Source organism: Ambystoma mexicanum, chromosome 4p (genome assembly GCF_040938575.1).
Source record: "Ambystoma mexicanum isolate Mex_15411 chromosome 4p, UKY_AmexF1_1, whole genome shotgun sequence".
Taxonomy (NCBI): Eukaryota; Metazoa; Chordata; class Amphibia; order Caudata; family Ambystomatidae; genus Ambystoma; species Ambystoma mexicanum.
Window position 1 is genome coordinate 475,343,716 of NC_090927.1, and position 22,131 is coordinate 475,365,846.

The 22,131-nt window shown below is 45.3% G+C and overlaps 1 protein-coding gene across 4 annotated transcripts in view; it reads left to right on the plus strand.

Moving 5' to 3' along the window:
* KIDINS220 (kinase D interacting substrate 220) overlaps nucleotides 1-22,131 on the plus strand; it is a 1,499,978-nt gene that overhangs the window by 150,370 nt on the left and 1,327,477 nt on the right. For all 4 annotated transcript variants that reach the window (XM_069606010.1, XM_069606012.1, XM_069606011.1 and 1 more), the window contains exon 3: nucleotides 16,709-16,853. In XM_069606010.1, the coding sequence (XP_069462111.1) occupies nucleotides 16,746-16,853 (108 nt within the window). In that variant the 5' untranslated portion in view covers nucleotides 16,709-16,745. The remainder of the gene's footprint in view (nucleotides 1-16,708; nucleotides 16,854-22,131) is intronic.

The window sequence follows — 22,131 nt, forward strand, 5'->3', positions numbered from 1 at the left end:
TGATAAGGGTCCAGTGGTCGGGGCAGTGAAAGTGTTGGGATGTTTGCTCATCACTCTGTCACTCGTCATTATTTATTTATTTATTTATTCGAATTTGTAGAGCGCGCAACAGCCCAGAGGCATTGTGGCGCTTGTTAGACAGATTTCTGGGTTACAGAAAATTTGAGAAGCATTACACACATTTCAGTACAAGCATGAGGGATAGCGTAGCATCGTGGCAGTTGTCAAAGGCAGATTTCTTAGTTCCATCGCCCCCACCATTCTTTGTGGCATCTGTGAGTATGTCTGCAGTGGCCTCCATGGTGCCTGTGGTGGCTGCCTGGTTGTTGGTCTCCACATCACGAGCTGGGTTGTCTCATTGTCTGTAATGGTCTCCCTTCCCTGCACATGGTGTAACAATGAACCACTCGTCCACACTTTGAACATCTTTGGCTGATTGCTGGGCACATCCCTGAATGCGGGAACACATTCCCACATCTGAAGCACACCCTGTGGGGTCGGGGATCCAGTCTCGCTGGCTGGTATGCAACCCTTACAGGTCCTCTGGTAATGGGAGATGCGTTTGAGGGTGCCCTGGTCACGTCCCTGGCCGAGGTCATGGCCGTTACAGCTTCATCTTTTTCCCTTTTCTTTTTTTCCTCAGTGCTTCCATGGTGGCTGCTTGTCTTTCCACCCTCTCATGTACTCTTGCAGTTCAATTACCTCGTCAATTGGTAGAGACTTCTTCAGTAATTGCTTTCGGAATGCTGACTAGGTGCAGCCCTCTGATGCATAAACGTATGGCCTCGACGTCCGAGAATCGTGCAATCTGGCAGTGGATTATCTTCTGCCTGAGTCAGGTGATGAACTTGGCCACGTTTTCATGAGGTAGCTTTGAGCACTAATTTGAAGACATAACATTCATAGTCCCTACTGGGCTTTATTACTAGTCTCTGGTTTAAGGCAGCCACAAGGTCCTCGTAGTAATTCTTTTCTTCATCTGGTATCATTTTGATGATGCCTTCGATCTCCTTACTCACCAGGTTAGTAAAAATGTCCTTGATGACTGGTAATTTCTACTCCCCTGCGGCCTTGATAACATTGTCAAACTCCTCGACCCACCAGAGTTCTTTATCCTATTGTGGCTGCAGCGTTAATGGGGTAGGCCTTCTGAGGAACAAAGCTCTTCTTGCATGTTCGATGTACAGGTGCTGGCCTCCCCTTTCCCTGATCCTCACTTACTGGTGTGCATGCTCCTCTGCTGGCACCTGCCGGCTGGATGGGTGGCTTTCGTCTTCAGACAGTTGGTGGTAGGTAAATGTAGTCCATTCGCTGAGAGCAGAAATCGGCCCACGTGCGAAGGGTGGGCAGAAAGCAGGCCGCAGGTCATCGAATGCTCACTCTTGTCGGACCAGCATGTCCTGCAAATATCCACATCGGTGTGCCCTGCGCCCAGGAAAATGTAGTTGGCTGGGCGGCCCACAGATGGCGTGCCAACAGCAGCAGGACGCCACGGGGGGTGGCAGGCATGATGCAGAATGCAGCGACAGGATGCAGACACTACTGGGGAGTAGCGGGTGGATGATGCTGTGGACGGCAGCGAGATACACATGTGGCGTGCAGGCCGGCAAGCTTTGTCGCCAAATGTTGGCCTAGGTTACTGCATGTGCTATGCAACAGGCAACACCAGGGCATTACTGGTTCACTCAAATCTTTATTCGTAACTGAACTCTTCCTTCTCTGACGACTCTTCCTCCCACACGGGTGCTCCCTCTCTAGGGGTCTGTGCTACAACAGGTTGTCGATCACAACAGAGACAAGGGCAAAAATGTTAGCTAGCAGGCAGATAAGAGGTAGGATAAGAGGGTTACTCTGATGTGAGGCGGTAGGCTTTTAATTTGGTTTTGAACAAATATGTGTGGACTGTTTCTCTGTTTGGGGGAAGAGAATTCCGTGCAAGTGGAGCAAGAAGACAGAACGAGCAGAAGCAAGAGGAAGCCCAGGGAAGACGAGGAGGTACAAGAGTAGTCGAGGAGGCAGAGCAGAGAAAGAGGAAGATGGATACATTGGTGCCTTACCGTGGATAGATTTGTGAACCAGGAGAAGAAATTTAAATCTGGCCCTGTTTTGCATCGTCAGCCATCCATCCTGGTGATGGTATGAGGAAGAGGTGTGAAGTGATGGAGTTCAAAGAGTCTTGGTAGCGAATGCAATGATCTTGTCGAGAGGACAGAAAGCATAGTTGCGGAGACCAAAGAGGATGCTGGCACAGTAGTCCAGTTCAGAGAAGACACAAGTGGTTAAGAGATGCTTGGCAGAGTTGAAAGGAAGGAGGTGCTTGATTTTCCTAATATTTAGGAGGTTGAGGCGAGCTGCTGTTCCAATTTCAGAGATGAAAGTAGAGAAGGTGTGAGAAGGGTCATAGATGACGCTGAGGTTTCTAGCTGAAGAAGAGTTGGGGATAGTGTCAGGTTGGAAGTGTAACATCAGAGAGTGCAAAGCCATCTAATATTTGATGACAGAGAAACTGTTGGAAATATCAGAAGAGTTCAGGAAAAGAGAAGATTTGGGTGTTGTCCAAGAAGAGTTGGTACGAGAGCCCAAGGGAGGAGATTAATGCCCCAAGAGCAGAGATGTAGAGTGTAAAGAGAAGAGGACCCAAGACGGAGCATTGTGGAACACCAACAGTTAGAGGCGTGAGTTGAGAGGGGTTGTTGCTCCATGTGGTAGTATTCAATCCAGGCAAGGGTTTGATCGTGAATCCCAAGAAGGAGTATTCAGGAGATCAGACTGATCGGCGTCAAAGTCCGCAGACAGGTCAAGGAGAATTAGTATAGAGGTGGGTGTTTGAAAGGAGAGCAGGGTGTTTGAAAGTAGTCGAGGGAACTCCTGGCTCTAGGTCAGGATTCAGGAACCACTTAAAAACCTGCAACATCTCTGGGAGGTGAGACAAGATCACACCCATGGCAAGAGACCCTGTATTTGGTTTCATCATTCTTCTATTTGTATTCCTTTTGTCTACATTTTGTGTAAATAAACCCTGTATACCAGGGGTCTCCAACCTTTACGTTAGCTAGAGCTACTTGTAGTGGAGGCCAACAGTCGAGAGCAACTAGGGGGCGATATCGGGGTGGGGATGTTTATAAACCTCTGAATTTCTACCAATATTGTTGTGGCCCGATTATTTCCCCTCTATAAATAGATGGAATAACATATATGCCTTCACGATTATATTAAGAACTTCAAAAACCTCTTTGTTGCATTATTATTTATTAGTAGCTGTCTCGTAAAAGGATAGATATTTGTTGGACTACCACACAAATATCCTGTAATTTCTGTGCCCCTTCCTTTGCGTTTTATGCAGGCTTTCTACATGCTGGGCAGACTATTGGTTTCCAAATGTGCATTTCAAACTCCATAAAAAAACAATAGTAATTTCCAAACTGAAAAATGCTGCTTGCGTTCACTAGTTTTCTTTTAAATGTTTTTTTTTGTCAGACACCACACATACTCTGTTATATGTATGCCCCTCTGTGTTTTAGCACAGATTATATTTATAAAGAAGTTATATGCTTGTCAAACTGGTTAATCATAAATTAATGCTTCTGTTGTGCTGACAGTAGTTTTTAGGAAATTAAACTGTGGGTTCATGGGTGCAATTTTTGATTTTCACTACAGGGGCAGAAATATTCCTAACTCCGCCCTGAATATAAGCAAGCAAGCAGCCAGCCCAACCCATCGCCTGGCCAACCACCACTGGCCATTTGCCCTTAATGTTTCCAACAAAGTGAATGGTGGGGGGAGATGGGTGCAAATAAACACATGGAAACTCAGCGCACCTTATACAGCTTCTGATGCGCCTCCACTTGGCCCTTCTTTTCTCCGCTTTAACTCAGGCTGAAGCCAAAAAAACATATGCACTGAACAACTTCTGCCTTTAGCTTAATTCTGGAGTGAGCTCTTCATAATGTGCTTCTGAATGTGACTGTGCAGTGCGTAGGCTGCAGTGTATCTTTTTGTTCTGCATAATTGCCAATGAATGATTGCTTTATAAGTCAGACACTTTAACTGGGAACGCCATTGTCATTATACCTTTCAGGAACACATTGTGAATGCCTTCGCTAATTTTCACTTTCAAACGCTGTTGATGAATGATGACAAAACGGTGGCGCAAGATGCCTTGTGTATTTAGTTGTATTCCCGGATATGGGAGCAAAGTCTGTACTTGTTGAATATGTACTGTAGGATGCTCCGTTGTTGCGGAGCCTCCACTGGATGCACAGGCCTTGCGTTGCAGCATGGAGCAAGAAACACACAACCAGTTTGTAGGCTGCATGAACCCTGACGGTTGCCAAACTGCCAGTTCCGGTGGTACCTTTATTTCCGGCTCCCACCCTCCTTACACGTGACCCGGTCTCCCGTGACACGTGACATCACATTCCTCCCAAACATGGAATGCTTTTCTCCCCAGTCATCAACAGTAACATCAGATATGTGTAGTCTATTCTAGTCTCTTAAGACCGTGGCCCGGCCGTGCTCGATCGGTGGTAGACACCTTGTATAACGTACCCTTGGAGGCGGGATGACGGTTGCGGCCTCTCTCTCAGATGGTAGCGGGGGTGAGTCCTTTCTGCCTCTTCCACTGGAGGGGTCTCCAATCGGGCCTCGCCTCAGTAGGGTGTTAGCTCTCGAGATTCTTAGGGTGTGTCAAGGTCTTCTGATGGTCCTGGGTTTCTGGTCAATCAGGTGATCTGGGTTCTCCTCTCGGGCTCCTTGGCTCTTCTTCCCACAGTGCCGCTGGGACTTTCCAGAAGTGAGATATGTTCCTGGTCACTGTTCCACTTCCTCTGGTGGCCGTGATCATGCTGTGGTTTGCGGTGCTGACTGTCCATGGTCTGAACTCGAAGTTTAGTGACATCTTCTTGGGCGTAGCCCGGTTCTTGACCAGGACTGTGTCTCCTGGCTGCAGCTCTCGGTGGCTGGCGCGGCGAAGGCAGCTCTCTTGTTCGTTCCGCTTGACTCATCTTACCTCCATGACAGGGATGTCCGGCTCGGACACAACCCAGTTTGGGTGTATGGGGTGTTCGCTTTGTATCGCCACCCCGAACATGAGAGCTGCGGGGCTGATTCCGGTTGAAGAGTGTGGTGTCTGGCGGCGAGTCCTCAGAAATCAGTACACAGCAGTTAGCCAGGAATGGTCCCGTTCTTTTGCGATGCGGATCACTTTGTTGAGCGATCCCATAAATCGTTCGACGTTGCCGTTGGCTTGCGGCCAACCTAGGGTGATCCTCTTGTGTCGTATGTTGAGGTCTTGAAAGAATTGTCGAAGTTCTTGGCTGGTGAAAGGGGGTCCGTTGTCGCTATTGATTCTGGATGGGATGCTGTGTATTGCAAATATCATCTCCAGTGCTAGGGTCATTGTCTAGGCGTTGGTGGAAGCCACATGCTCGACCTCTGGGTATCGGCTGAATTCGTCCACCAGAACTAGTAGGTAGCCCTCTCTCGTGATGGTGCAGTAGTCTATGCTGACAGACTCCCACCTTTTGTTGCTTCTTGGGGCAATGATGATGAGTTCTGGGGTTTCAGCTCTCCTGGTGGTCTGGCATGCTGCGCAGGATTCCCACTGTGGGCCAGCTTGAGCGCTCTTTCTTCTAGCGCAGTTGGTAGCACAATTCGGTGTCCCTAAAGTTTCACCCCTTCGGGGGCTGCAGTAAGTTTGTAGCTGATTCCGAAAATGGCTTGCAGCTTCTCCAGGGCTGACTTTCTGCGCTGCGCTGTTGTGGCTAGAAAGTTCTTCCAGTTCCCTGATTGGATGGCTTGCGTGGTTTGGATTAGGATGATGTCCGCTTTGGTCTCTTCAGCTACTTCTTTCAAGGTGAGGGCCCGTGTTCATCTGTTTCTGTAGCGTGTTGCCTTTCTTGGTCTGTAGCGGGCCGTGGGTGGCGGGACAGATAGTCTGCTGGGTTATCTTCTCCGTCCCGATATTCCACCTCGATATTGTAGTGCTGAAGTTGTAGCATTCATTGCTCGATGCGTGCCTGGGGGTGTGGTGCTGAGCCATTGAAGATGGGGTTGAGGGGTTTGTGGTCAGAGAACACCTTTACTTGTTTCCCCAGTAGATAAACTTTGAAATGTCTGCATCCCCACAGGATTTCTAAAGTCTCTTTCTCAATATGTGCATAGTTTTGTTCAGTTTTGGTCAATGCCCGGCTGGCAAATGCGATAGGGTGTACATTGCCATCTTTGTCGACTTGAGTAAGCACGGCTCCCAGGCCCTCTGGGCTTGCATCGACAAGAAGTTGTGTGTCTTCCAATGTCAAAGAACACCATTGTCGTGGATACAGATAGTGAGTCTTTGATCTGTTGGAAGGCCTGCTGGCGGATGGGCGACCATTCCCACTTCTGGTCTTTCTTTGTGAGTTTGCGGAGGGGGCTCACTAGGGTAGCGAGGTCCGGGATAAATCTTGCGTAGTACGTCGCCATTCCCATGAAGTGCCTTACTTCAGTGGCCGATTGCAGGGCCCTGGTGCTTTTGATGTCCGTCACCTTCGCTGGATCTGGTGATACTGCCTTAGAGTTGAAAATGTACCCAAAGAAACAGAGCTCTTCTTTGCCGAATTTGCATTTCTCTGCGTTCAACGTTAGGCCTGTGTCTTAGAGCCGTTGCAGTACTGCTGCCAGGCGTTTGTGGTGTTCTTTGTTGTTTGTCCCATATACAATAATATCATCACTGATGTTTGTCGTCCCTTCTAAGCCTTTCAGAACCTTTCAGATTTCATGCTGAAACACTTCAGCCGCCAATTATATCCCGAAGTTCAGGCATTTGTATCTCCTCAGGCCAAGGTGGGAGGAGAAAGTGGTGATGTACCTCGACTCCTTTGCTAGTTTGAGTTGGTGATATCCTGACCTGAGGTCCAGTTTACTGAATATTGTTGCACCTCTCAGGTCGACGATGAGCTGATCTGTGGTTGGCGTGATGTGTCGCTCCCTATGGCTGCATTGGGGAGCGTCAGGTCAATGCAGATTCGCACTGCATTGGGTTGCTTGGGCTTCTGCACCGGTCTTGGGTTGAGCTTGTCGAAAGCGGTCACTGGCATGATGTTGACGGTTGCTCCTGTGTCGATGACCACTTTTATTGGCTTGCTGTCTGAGATGACTGTGCAGGAGGACCTCTTCCGTTGTTGAAACCTCCTGGGTTCTACTGCTGATATGAGGTGTACGCGGTGTACTCTCTTGCTGGATTTCTTCTGTCTTTCCTTGTCCCGCCTGTCAGGCGAGGTGCTGTCTTCGGTCTCCTCACTTTCACTCCTGTCGGGTGATCTCTGCGTGTGGTCTACGGCCCTCGCTCTTCCTCTTCTGCTCGGCTGGCAGGTGATTTCCCGTGGGGCGAGCTTCTTTCGGTGTTCTTGTGGTTGTTGCAGCATTTGTTCACGGTCTCCTCTGCCTGGCGGGTGCAGGCAGACTGCTGTGTAGTGGTTTAGGCGGTTACACTTCCGGCAGGTCAAACCCTATGTGGGGCACGTTTCTCCCCGGTGCCATGGCCTACCACACCACTTGCAGGAGTTCTCTCGCCCTTGAGGCATGTGGCATTTGGACTGGTTTGAGTCTCTGCCTCCATGTTCTCTGCTGTTTTGGCGTGTCCTGACGGCTGCCACTTCCTCGTTTTTCCTCGGGTTGTCCAGCGGTAGGCGTTGAATTGCAGCCTCGTTTATCGCCACCTGGTCGTCTGTGTGTTCATGAATACACCCCATCTCAAGTATTCGGGATAGCGCTATGTTCTTTTCTGATAAAATGGCTCTCCTCAGTTTTTCCAACGAGATTCCGTTGATTATTTGAAGTCGAATGGCGAATTCCTCGTTAGGAAATTCACACGCTATTGCCATCTCCTGTAGGTGGGCGTTGAAGTTGTCTACGGTTTAATTCTCCCGTTGCCCGGCCATGCAAAAATGGAATCGTTCGTAGTCCGGATTGAGGTCCGGTTCAAACTTGTTTGTGAGCGCAGTCTTTGCAGTGTCATAGTCTTTCGCATCGCTGTTGTCAGGAAGGGTGTTGAAAAGGCATAGTGCTGCTGCTCCGATATTGAGCAGGAGGAATGTGCGTTTTTTCCTGTTGGCTGTGATCTTTCTGGCGTCAAAATGCATCTCAAATTGTTGTAGCCAGATTCCCCAGCGAATGGCCGCCCCTGTTGCAAATAGGTCGACAGGTGCCATGAGGGTGGTGAGTGCTGGGTCTGGGTTGTCAAAGTTGACGCTCCTCCTATCCGAGGAGCTTGCACTGGCCCTTGAAGGGCTTGCATTTGTGCTGGACATGGTCGAGCAGTGGTTCAATTTGGTAGGCTGCTGGTTCTGCGCAGGAAAAATGTCCTTCCGGCCCATATGCAAGCACATGCAATCTGGAAAGATGTTGGTGTCCTTTTTGTTGCGCATGCGATGCGAGCTCCCCTCACCTGGTGTTTCTGATGAATGCAGCTGGGTATTCCATGTAGGCTCTTTCTCTCCTGAGTTGGGCGCTAAGGGCAGGTGCAATCTTGTGCCTCGAGCTTTGGAGTGGTTAATTGCGCTGTTCACAGGGTGAGCGTGATGATTGTTCTCCTGACACGTGGAGGGTTGTAGGAGTAGAGGGATATTGCTCGCAGGTACATGCGAGGTAGAGGAATGTTCATGGAGCGTGTTGTACATAGTGGTGACAGAGCGTTGCATGAGGCGCGTGCAATGAAAACTCGACCATTGGATTCACAGCAGAATGTTGGGGGCCTCAAGATGAGGCTCGCGTTCAGCACGAGAATGGAACATCCAGGCATGTTGATCGTTCGGTAGAACGTTGGAGGCATGAAGATGAGGCTCGCGTTCAGCGGGGGAATGGAACGTTCAGGCGTGTCGATCGTTCGGTAGAACGTTGGGGGCATGAGAATGAGGCTTGCATGCTCTCGCACGAGACTGGAACGTACGCTTGAGCCGGATTTTGGAAGTAAGTCTTTTCTGATATGTGCGTGTGACTGCAGCCACCCGCTTGCACTGGCTCTAACGTTCTGCTGGCCACTCTTATCGGAATGTCTAAACAATGCTCCAGTCTCCGGTGCGGCAGTATTGATGAGCCGATGAATGTTAGGATAACAAGCACGTGGGGAAAAGCTCTGTCCTCGTCGCCAGTGTGATGTAGGAAGCTCTGTTGTTGCAGAGCGTCCACTGGATGCGCAGGACTGCACAGGCCTTGGGTCACAGCACGTAGCAAGAAACACACAACCAGTTTGTAGGCTGCTGTAGTATTTACCATTCTGACAGAAGCTGCCTGATCTGTATGGGACATGCCTGATCATTGTATGGTGGGTAGCATTGGAACACTTGGAACTCAAGTGTTGATAAAGTTCTAGAAGGAAGCTCTGCAATTGAAACATAACTGTCCAGCTCCCGAGGTTATAAGTTGTCTTCCTCCTCCATTCCTATATACTTATATCACTATATTATTATTATTGTATCATTTGATCCAATAAATATATTTAACCACATAACTGCTTCCCGCATTCATATTACGTACCGCGGCCTACTTCAAGTGGCGACGAGGATGGGATTCGGTGAGCTTACGCAGCATCGAGATGCACGGAGCTGCTCCGCTCATGCCCGAGCGTAGAAGCAGCCCCGTCTCAACGCTCCTGAAGGTAACGCTTGGCAGCTCCAGTGCGGCACATGAAGATTGTGATGTTCGGTGATACGATCACTGAGTCGCTGCAGCGTTGAGTGTAACATACTCTGTTTACATTGACTGCGGAGTTCGCGCATGCGCACAACGCGCGTATACAGGAAAATCTCCTTAAAGGTGCAGTACACGGTGTTTCGTTTCCAACGTAATGTCACAAGTTATGCATTTCAACAGTGCTGAATAGGCATTGTCAGAGGAAGCAGACAGTCCTGTTGTGTTACAGTGCAAATTCAAGGAACAATGGTATCAGTAATATATGAGTGATCACTCTTCTGCTGACAAATATTACACTCATCTATTAATATCAGAAGGTGCATCGGGAACAAAATTTCAATTGAAAATATGCTTGCATAATGGCAGGGATTGTATAGGAAGTTACCACATACCAAAAAACAACTTAAATTGGTGCGAGTGAAATCTAAGGAGCAACACTATACATACAATCTTGTGGTTCACATAACATAAACTGTAATGGCATTCAGCAGTGTGCCTCCACCTGTTTTTTTATGCCCAGCACTGACGAACCAACCTTGCCTTGGAAAAGATGGATAAAATCTTTTGAACATTATGCTGGGGTCATATGTGGTCCGAATTGCAGTGCGGAAAAAAGGAAATCATTACTCTTGCACTGTTTGGGTCCTGTTGGCCAAGAAAAATATGAAACATTTCCAGAATTACCAGAAGATGAGAGTGTGGACCTAAATGAATACCAGTTAGCTGTAAAGAAAATTGATAAACATTTTGAAAAAAAAGTGAGCATAATTCTAGAGCGTTATAAGTTTGGCAAACGCACACAGGAGGAGGGAGAGAGTGTGGAAAAGTTTGTCACTGCATTAAGGAAATTAGCAAAGTCATGCAATTTCAATGAGCAACTGGACGAGAGACTCAGAGACCAATTTATGTTGGAGTGTCGCAGTAGCAAAGTAAGGGAAAGCTTGTGGTCAGAAAGTGATCCTTCCCTGGACACTGTTCTTAGAGTAGCAAAAGAAGTAGAGCACACTGAGGAGTGTGTTAAAGAATTGGAGAACAAGATGAAACAAGTAAAAATAGGAAGCAGTAGTAGTAAAATGCATGACGCACGTGACGAGGAGTCGATTTCAATGATCAATAATGACACCACTAAGAGGAGATCTGTCATTAAACAATATAATTCAATGAGAGCGGATAGAAGATCAAGCAAATATGGTCAGAAGGTTCCATCATATGAAGTTTCTAAAAAAAAAACATACAGAGAATCAATTAAGGAAAGTGGAGAAAAAGCGTCAAGGAAAATGTTACAGATGTGGCAATGTGAATCATTGGGCTGATGACCCAGACTGTCCAGCATTAAAAATCATTTGTAACAAGTGCAAAGGAAAAGGTCACTTCTCTAAATGTTGCAGATTTCGCGACAATGCCATGAATTGGATAGGGGATAATTCTGATAGTGATCGCAGTGAAATGGAAATTCAAGATGATTGTGTATGCACTATAACTGACGATGATGATGAAGAAGTGTTGGAAAGTCCCAGGGCAATGGTGTCGATTGATGGCAATGAAGTATGTATGATGATTGATACGGGTGCAAAATATACGCTCCTGCCTAAGCAATTGTGGAACAGGAATAAACATGAATATTTGCATGAGACAGATATTAACCCAAGGGCATATGGAGGTGTGAGAATTAATGTCATTGGTTGGCATTGGGGAAGGTTGAAATTTAAAAACAGAAGTGCAAAAGGAAAAATATATATTACAAGCGAAGGGAAGACTGCTCTACTCAGCTGGACTCACCAGAGTAAATTACGAGTGAAAGTGGACTCAACCAGTGAGGAGTCAGTCTTGGCTATAAGCAGTGGAAGTACTGAATCGAGTAATGGTGGTGATATTATACGTAAGGCTGGGTTGCTAAAGGTTTTCCGAGATAATATAGGATGTCTTAAAGGCTATACTCATCAAATATTGCTAAAGCCAAATAAAAAACCCATAGCTCAAAGATTGAGAAGTATTCCTTTAGCATTACGAGAAGAAGTCAGCAAGGAAATAAAGAAGCTAGAAGAAGATGGAATTATAGAAAGTATTGATGCCAGTGAGTGGGTTTCCCCACTGGTGGTAATAAGAAAAAAGTCAGGAAAACTTAGGATTTGTGTTGATTTACGTGAATTGAACAAATGTGTCATACCTGATCGTCATCCTTTACCAAATATACAAGAAATTGTTTCTACCATTGGACCTTCTAAAATATTTTCGACGTTAGACTTGTCATCTGCTTACCATCAGATTAAATTGCATAGAGATTCAAGGAAACTCACTGCGTTCATAACTCATGATGGGTTGTATCAATTTAAAAGAATGCCTTTTGGATTAGTGTCAGCCGCATCGGTCTTCCAGAAGGTTATGCATGGTATGTTCAAGGATATTGATGGAGTGGTCTGTTTTCAAGATGACATATTAATTCATGCTGCCACTCAAGAATTACACGACAAGAGATTCTTACATGTATGCAAAAGGTTATATGATGCTGGCATGACTTTGAGCAAAGACAAGTGCAAGATAAATTGCAAGGAGATCGAATATTTGGGACATAAAATTACTGCAGAAGGAATTTTTCCAAAGCCTCAATTGGTCAACACTATTGTGGGAATGCCAAGCCCGAGCAATAAGGATGAGATTCGGACATTTTTTGGCATGGCTGAATATTATTCAAAATTTGTCAAGGATTTTGCCATACACACTGTTCCATTGCGAGAGGCACTCAAGAGGAAAGTTTTTGAGTGGAATGTGGAATGTGAAAATGAATTCAAATTTATAAAGAATGCAATAAATTCTGCTCCTGCATTAAAGAACTTTTGTACTAATGACAAGATTGTAATCACTACGGATGCTAGCAATATAGGATTGGGAGCTGTATTGTCACAGGAGAAGAATGGACAGGAAGCAGTAATTGCTTTCGCATCGAGATTGCTCAAGGGAGCTGAGATCTCATATGCCACTATAGAAAAGGAGGCTTTAGCTATCAAGTGGGCAGCTGACAAATTTAGAAGCTTTATATGGGGCAACCAAGTTGAGTTTCGAACAGATCACAAGCCTCTAACTCAAGTGTTCATGTCAAAAGGTCTCAATAAAGTATCCAACAGAATGAGAAGATGGGTCATGATGCTGCAAGAGTTCAATTATACTGTGACATACGTTCCAGGAATAAAGAATGTGTCTGCTGATTGCTTATCTCGATTAACCAACATTTCTGAGATTGTTGATGAAGACATGGAGGTTGTATTTTGTGTGGAAACCTCTTCTGTATCCAAAGATGTTTGGGATCAGGCTGAATGTAATGATAATAACATCAAGAAATTAAAAGAATTGATTCAAAGTCATGATTCCATGAAGAAATCTAAATTTGAAGGGGCTGATCTAGGTCCTTTCTGGACAGTTGCAGATGAACTGCATGTTCACGGAAATTTTGTAATGAGAGGAGATAAAGTCATTCCGCCGACGGATCTGCGGTTGAAGATTATAGAACTGGGTCATGAGGGTCATCAAGGAGTGATAAAGACTAAGCAAAGAATTAGGAATGACTATTGGTGGCCTGGTTGTGACCTACAAATTGAGCGTTATGTTAGGGAATGTATCCTTTGTTGTGTTGATGAAAAAAAATGTGTGGGTTCCAAACAACCAATGGTTATTACTGATATTCCCAATAGTGTATGCAGGGATATAAGCATGGATATTTTAGGTCCCGTATGTTGTAAAGGTGTACAAAAGTATTGCTTGGTAGTTATAGATCTTCTCACCAGGTGGGCAGAGATTTTAATTACTTCTAGTGTTACGGGTAAAACTGTGGTGGAATTTTTATCAAACATATGTGAGAGGGAAGGTTATCCGGGAAGTATCCTTTCTGATAACGGTACTCAATTTATGTCTAAGGAAGTGGCGGATTTTTGTAAAAAATTTGCCATTGAGCACAAAACTAGCTCAATTTATCATCCACAAACTAATGGAACAGTGGAACGATTTAATAAGATCCTGAAAGAAACCATAAGAATGGCGTGGGCCAATGGGTTAGATTGGGAGGATGCTCTTAAGGAGAAAGTAATTGCTCATCGTTTCACCCCACATACCAGTACAGGTGTCTCTCCTTTTGAGCATAGCAGGGGAAGAAAGGCAAACACCAAATTAGCTCCAATTTGGCTCATTAAAGGAAGTAAAGAAATAGGAAAGAATTTGGTTAGTGTTAGAAAGAAAATCAGAGAAACACAAAAAAGAAACAAGGTTAGTTACGATAAGAAAGTACGTAACAACAAGTATGATATGTGTAAAGCTGTTGGTAAGTTTGTTAAAGTGTTACTGCCTCCTGCTCTAAGAAAAGGACCATGCAAATGGTCCAATCCTATCAGGGTAATAGAAGCGTTTCGCAATGCTGTCAGGACAGAGGACAATAGAATATGGAATGTAGAAAGAATTTGGATGTGTGAAAGTGTTGAGGGTAACAGGAAAGAAGTGAAAGATGTAGACCAGGATACAGTTAAAAATGTTAAGATGGCTAGAAATTCAAACAATAGTGCTAAAAGTAAAGTAGATAGTACTGTTGAGAAGATATATAATGGTAAATCTGAGCAGTTCAATCTTTCCTTGCCAAGAACATCCAGACATGGAGCATGTATGTCCCGATCTGGCAGATCATATCGACTACCGAAGAAGATGGAGGACTATGTGGAGTTCAAATGAACCAGCTGGAATGAGTGCTACAGCAGTTGTACATAGTTTGTGAATAGTGCTAAAGGAATAAGTGTGTTCCATAGCAGTTGTACATAGTTTGGAAATTGTAAAAGGAATATGTTTTGTTAGAACAATATAAAAGGAGGGAGATGTGTAGTATTTACCATTCTGACAGAAGCTGCCTGATCTGTATGGGACATGCCTGATCATTGTATGGTGGGTAGCATTGGAACACTTGGAACTCAAGTGTTGATAAAGTTCTAGAAGGAAGCTCTGCAATTGAAACATAACTGTCCAGCTCCCGAGGTTATAAGTTGTCTTCCTCCTCCATTCCTATATACTTATATCACTATATTATTATTATTGTATCATTTGATCCAATAAATATATTTAACCACATAACTGCTTCCCGCATTCATATTACGTACCGCGGCCTACTTCAGCTGCATAAACCCGGACTGGCGCCAAACTGCCAGTTCCGGTGGTACCTTTATTTCCAGCTCCCGCCGCCCTGACATGTGACTCGGTCTCCTGTGATATGTGACATCACACTTAGGGGTCTCTAATTAACTCATCCCTTTTCCCTCCTTACCCCTCTCCTCAAACACTTCACCCCCCACCTTTTCCTCAAGCACTTGGAATGGTGCAGATGACTGGCATGGTAATGCATAGCTCTCAACTCACACGCTTTTGGCGGGTGTCACCCGCCTTGTAAACAGCTGACTCACCCGCCAAGCCACCTTCACGCCCATTCGTTTCAATGGGCCTCTCACCCGCCAAAAATAAAATCGGGTGTTTTCACCCGCCTTTGCGACATAAATGGTTGAGAGCTATGTGTTAATGAGCTTCCCTCCTCTCAGCGTAACCTTGTGGACTGCGGTGATTTGCAGTCCCTCTGCTGTGCAAGCAAAAAAAACAATGTTCACAGTGTTCGTTTGCCCAGAGGCTTTCTGATTCCAGGCTGAATCGGATGTGCCAAAAACTGGATCCTCATGTTCATCCGGCTCCTGAGCAGTACATGAACCTACCAAAAACCGAACACAATTAAAATGCAGGAGCAGCAGGATTTTGCTCATTTAATGCACCAGAGCAGGTGATATTTTCATTGCGTGGCGCACACGGATCCTGCCCCAGCCCCTCTGACATCTCCGGCAAACGTGAAGGAGCTCGCTCAAGCAAGACAGTGTTGTGGGGGCGCACAAGGCCATCGGTGGTACTACAGGAGGCCTGCAGAAGCAGATTGTGATACTGACATCTGTCAATAAATTTACAAGCAGCTCCACATGGCACAGCAGCCAAGCTCCCCGCCTGCAAGCGGGACGACCAGGGTTCGGATCCTGAACACAGACAGTAGCAGTAAAACTCAGAAGTGTTTGTTTATTTTTCAGTATCTCTAGTGCGGACGACTGAAGAGGCTCAGGTGAGCTACTGGTCGATCGCGATCGTCCGTTTGGCGACCTCTGCTGTATACCATACGTCATAGGCCCAGTCTTTTATGCATCCTGTGTGGGCCTCCCAACACTAAATTCAGAATTTGCATACAAATCTTGTTGCATATTAAAGGACTTGCAGGAATCTCTGTGGACCTTAACCCATATTGTTTCTTTTGGGGAGCCCAGGAAGAGAGCATGCATATTTCCTACTTTCGGGCATGGGTACACTTATTACCAACCTCATTGGAGCAGCCATAATCGTTACTCCATGGTGGAAAAAAATGGCAGCCCCCAATGCACATTTGGTGGTCCAAGTCTGAATATTTATTGTGGAAGTGGACACGATTCCTCCGCGTTTACTGACACGCAAAGTTAATTCCAGGCCCTCTGGTATACTTTTCTAGCTTTTATCAACGGGGATGGTCGCTGCATATTTCAAACATTTGGGACGTGCCACCTTTTTGTCACATGTTCTTACACACAATGATTCATTGGAAGATTGCATTTTCCTCCAAGTGTTATCTGCTGAAGTATACCTCAGTGACTGTTCATTATGATGTCATTCTGGGGTTCCAATTCATTGCGCAATTTTTGAGGAAAAAGTCACCCGATATGAATATTTGGTTTGACAAAGGGAACTTGACATGGCCGGCTACCTGCTGGAAGTAGCCGACCTTTTTGTTTTCATTTTTCTGTCTTCCCTGTCCATGCTGTTGGTGAACGCCTGAGCTTTAGACCAACAATTTTGAGAATTCCAAAGTATGTTTCATGTACTATATGGCTCTGTAAAATGCTTAGTGTTATTCCTGGATTAAACTTGTAACCTGGAAAAATAAAACCATATGGCCTATCTACTGTTTAACTTGTTTTTTTAACTTTCTTTATTTGTGCTCTGATTTTTCTAGTGGCCTTCTGTTATAGCAGTAGTTTACACGTCAGAAGATGGCAAGCTTGGTATCTCAGAGTTTGCTGACCTTTGTTGAAGACGATAATGTCCCTGCATTAAAACTACTTCTTGAAAGATACAAGGATGTGGATGAAAGAAATGAGGTAATGTGAATTGTATATTTATAACTTATAGGCTCTTCTTTAATATTTTGAATTACTTGAACTTGCCATTGCTTAATGTTCTAGTAATCCTGTCAGCATTTAATTTCTTTTGTTATGGAAAGTATGACATGCTAAATCACTGAAAGGGTTCATGAGTTGACAGTTTCACAAGCAGGCTAGAACATTAAGGACAGGAATTGATAGAAAGATACCAGGAAAGGTTGGTGGGGGAAGACTTTCATGAAGACTTTAAGATCTAGCAGGAATCCTATGAGATTATGGTTATTACTTTCAAATCTGCATGATGTTAAACAGTTGTGCTTAATGCACTAGCTAGTTATTAGATGATGATCAGAATTCTGGTTGATTAGAAAGAACTCATTTGGGATTTTGCATACATTGGGACTTTGTCAATATGAGAAGAAACAGTAGCAGTTAAAGTTTGAAAAATCCTTCATAATCTGTTTCTGTGTTTTCGTTTTTCAACAAAAGTAAAACTTGCATGTTTTCTTCAAAAAATGCAATCTTTTCAATCTGGAAAGTTTTGAAAATGTTTCAAAATGGTGTGACTTCCTTTGGGGCAGCCACCTCATTTGAGGCTAAGGAGGTGAGTATGCTAACCAAAACCCTCCCTAGGGGTTAGGGAAAGTAGGACCTCACTGCGAGTGAATCCCCTCTGGGGGGGACAAGGACTCACATTCCCATGGTGAACTCCCTACACCGAAAGCAGTGTCTGCATATATGGTCATCCAAGAAGATTTTTTTATTCAGCCATGAAACTCAAAACAGTGTTGAAAGTGCCTTTACTTGTTTGACTCGAGACAATGTTAGTTTCTCTGTGAATTTAACAAACACCAATAAACAACACGCCCCCTCTGGATCCAGGAGTGAGAATAAAGGCATGATTGCCCTTGAATGGAGAAGGAGAGGAAGTGGTAGACAGAGATGAGCCCCCAATGTGAAGAAGTCACTGAGGGCTAGGACCATGCTTCACAGCGAAGTCAGCTGTAGCGCGGAAGGAGATACCGTCGGCGAGGCAGAGAGCTGAGCAGAGTTGGCAAAACCGAGACTGAGCAGAGACCGCCTCTTTGGAAGGCGTGACCTTGGGAAAGCCGTGGTGGACCCAGGGCCCAAGAGACTACTCCAAATGCATAATGCGAGGGATGAACAAGTGGTATACCGTCATTTCATCGACTGGCTTTTCATCGCAGGGTTTTTTGCTGCGATTTTATTTTTCGAAAAAAAAAACATCGAAAGTCTGTCGATTAAATCACATAGAACCGAACAAGTGCTCCGCTCGTGACAAAGATAAACAGCAGATAAATGCTGTGACAAGGGAACTGTGAAGCAGGGCTCCAAATTCAGATTAGATAAGCAGGAGCTAAAAGCAGCTCCTGGATATCAAGTATTACCCAGGGACCAGGGCCGACCACTGGGGAAGGAGGAGCTAGTACATAGTGTTCCACAAATCTAATTTCCACAGAAGATTGAACCTTGGCATTGTATCCATTTATTTATGAACTCTTATGCTTTAAATATCATATATGTGTCCAACGTTTTATTTATAGATTGTCCCAAATGCACGGAGTTAAATTCACACAGAAGTTTATGTTCTGCATCAGTGGCCTTGGTAGACAAGTATCTCCTAGTAGCTGTTGTTATCAATCTAAAAAGGCTCTTCTAGGATACAAGCAGGAGCTAAAGAGCTCCCAGCTTCCTTCAATTTTGAACCCTGTGAAGCGTGCTCATGTCCAGCGGCGAACAGCCGAAAAGTGTGAAGAATGCCGCCGCTGTTGAGCAGACGCCACCTTGCTGGTGTAGACTCTACTGTGAAGAAGGTACCTGGGCTCCTCATTGTGGAGGGAGGTAGACCGACCTAGGAATGAAACAAAACGAAGGAAGACTCTCCTTAAATACACAACAGGGGTATCCTTTCCCAAAGAGGAAGAAGGAAATAAGTAACAGTGAGGGGCACGGGACCCCCAGAAACCCGAATAATGAAAATTGCCAAATTGCTCATCGAACATTGTGGTCAGCGAAAGCAAGGGAACCAGAGGGCCTTAAGACAAGTAAAATTCAAGACCAGAGAGAAACAGAGGAACACAACATGAACCCAGTAAGTGGAAATCTTAGTGGTATATAGGGTCCCTCCAACTAAAATACCTTGGACATTGGATCTTTTCATGAACTTGAGATTTTTAGTGGCAAAGTGGAAAGTTCATATTTTTTTTAACTTTGGCAAAACCACAGATAAACTCTGAATCTGAAGCCACGACAGACTCCTGGGGAACTCTGAGAGAAGTCTGAGTAGACCACTCCAAGGCAGGATATTCCGGCCAACTTTCTTTTTTCTTTAGTGGTAGGGCCAGTTTAGAAGCTAGGTTTGGACAGAGGACACCTTTTTGTTTGTTATTTAGAGTACTGACGAGTGCCTTAGTTTGATAGGAAGGGAATTTCCCTTTTAGCAGTAAGGCTAGAAAGGATTTTTCTCTTTAAGTTAAATAAATCCTATACAAATCAGGTCTTGTGGTCCGAGTACTTCTTCTGGCTTGCCACAGTAGCCTTGGGTGTCTCACCGGTTTTGTTCAGAACTGAGGGGTATTAATGAACTTGTTTGATACCATCCTCTGGTGCCACCTTAAGGCTATGGTCTGCCAGAAATCTTTCTAGCAACTCGACCACTTTGGCTCTCGAGTGCTCCACCAGACCCTCATCTCTTTCTGGGACACCTTCTAGATGCTAGGTTATTCTGGAAACTCTTAGTCCATTACAAACCTGAGACCGTTAGTAAGTTTAAGGGCCTCTTTGCTGCTTGGGGAATTTGAAGTGATTCCACAGGGTCAGTTACGGCGAGTCAGTGTCTCTTGTATACTTGTAAGTTTATATTTCATGCTTCCCAGAGAGATTTGCGAATCAACAAGCCTGGCCTCCCTTGCCAGGTGCTGGTCATTAATTGACTGTTGCATTTCATGCCACAATTTTCAAATATAAAAGAAATTGCCAGCCTCTGATGGTATCTTGCTGAAACTATCTTTGGCTCTCTGGTCAAATGACACTGCCTGACTTATGGGTTCCTGATATCGCAGGCGGCTGGTGTGTGCAGTGAGTTTAGTTTTCTACCAGGCCCACAATACCAGAAAACCAGCTGAGCTGGATGGGATCACCTCCGCAGACCCAATCGTCATCGTCCTCAAAATAAATTACTTAGTCGGTATAGGAACCGTATTTGTAGATTAGAGTCTGGAATAGAAACGTTCCTTGACTTGCTCCAAGGATGGCTGTCTCCACTGTTGGGGAGTCGCAGATCAACAGTCTTAATCTTGTGACAAGCTCCAACCAAGAACAACTCCTCAGGACCAGTTTCTAAGCAAGGCCATCTCCGTCCAGAGCCTTCCTCCACCAGTCTGATGGAACACATGTAGCATTTGACAGGTTAATGATGATGGAAGAGGCAGGAGAAATGCCAGAGTTTCAAGGTTCCATGAAGTCTGAAGACCTGGGCAAGTCTTGGAGATTAGAAGATTTACAGTTGCAGTAGGAGTAATTCTTGTAAATTGAGATGGAGCAATAGTAGTGAGGCATTGGTGGGGGTGGAGGGGGTGGCCGAGTTTGGCAGAAGACCAACAGAGCACACAAGAGCCACAAATTGTCTTTTATTAAAATGGATTTATAGAATCTCACCTGGTGGACAGATTTTAGGAGGCCACCCTAGTTATAGTGAACTCTGATAGTTTACCCAAAACTCCATCAAGGTAGCATTGGAGAGAGTCAGTGCTATTCTCAGGAGATTGTGAGTGGTGTCAGGGGTTCACATTGAGTCCACACAGTGAAGCACACAATAATTCAATTTCAACATAAAATTACAAACATACTATATTTATTCTAGACCCAAAACACACACTAAAAAATGAAACATGCGGGTGATCCCTCACAACACTCTGAAAACATTTCTGGGGCTTGTGGATCATGCTTTGCATAGGATGACATCCAGTGGAAGTTGCGTAGTATTTCACATGAAGTATTCGAAGTTCGAAAAGGGGACGTCGACAGGGCGTAACTGTAATACTATCCCTAGTGTGACGTTCCTGTACTCCTGTACCCCGTCGAGGTCCCTCAGATTATTTTTTTTTTGCCATCATGGCTAGTTGTATTTCAACCTGTGAAGTTGAAATACATGTGGAAACCTGTGGAGCAACCTCCAGTGCCGGTGGCACCCGCTCTACCAATCCCCTTTGCCCCCACCCACGCCCCCTCCAGCCTTTGCGCCTGGGAATCCCTTGCAAGGATCTCAACAAGGTGACCTACAGTCCACTCAAGCTGACCAGGATATGGGTGGTTGACAAGGATGATCCCAGCCAAGATGGTGACAACACCTATTTGCAGGACCAGGATGACCGGATGTCATCTTTATAGACCCTGTTGACCCCTCGGCAGTTGAGAGCGGTCATACCTTTCCTATAGCAGACCAACCTTTTAATTATGCTTAAAAAGGCAGCTCAACATTTTGGTGTAGAAACAGAGGAATCTGGTCCCACAGGGACTGACTTCATTGAGGATATCCTCAATGAAAGAAAACCTGTTAGATTCCAGGGGAGAGATAGCCTGGCTATCAAAAAAAGGGTCTCTCTATCCCGGTCTACACCCTCTTACCAGGGTGGTCAACACTCGGGTGGAGAAAACATTCAAGCCATCTACATCCGATCAGAAGACACATCAAGCTGGATTCTCTGGTGGTGACCACTACCAGAAAGAGAGCTGGTGTTTCACTCTCAACCTTCCGAAGCACCTCTCAACTAGGAGTGCAAGAGACTATAAACTCTAGGTAAGCAGATTACAACTTCTGCTGCGTACCTCACCAGAATAGCAAACAATACTACCTTGCTTGCCAGCTACAGCAGCACCTAGTGGGATGTAGTTGCAAAACCTCTTCATTCGGTACCAGAACCACCTCGTTCACACCTTCTCAAAGTCGCCACCAAGGGTAAGCCAGTCTCTTAAAACATCTTAAAACATTTCTTGGAGTATGCAGACCCTTCAGGAAGGGGTATTTGCGGAGGAAACCCTCCTAAAGAGACACTCTTGGCTTGGACACTCTGGGTTTAAGCCAGAAACGCAGGCGACCCTCATCAACACGCCCATCAAGGAGGGTCTGCTCTTTGGTAAGGCAGTTAACAACCAGATGGGAACCGTGAAGGAGCATGTGACTATTAAAATCCTTCATCACATATCCAACAGACCCTTCATCCAAAGAGGGGGCATTCAACGCGCCCCGAAACTT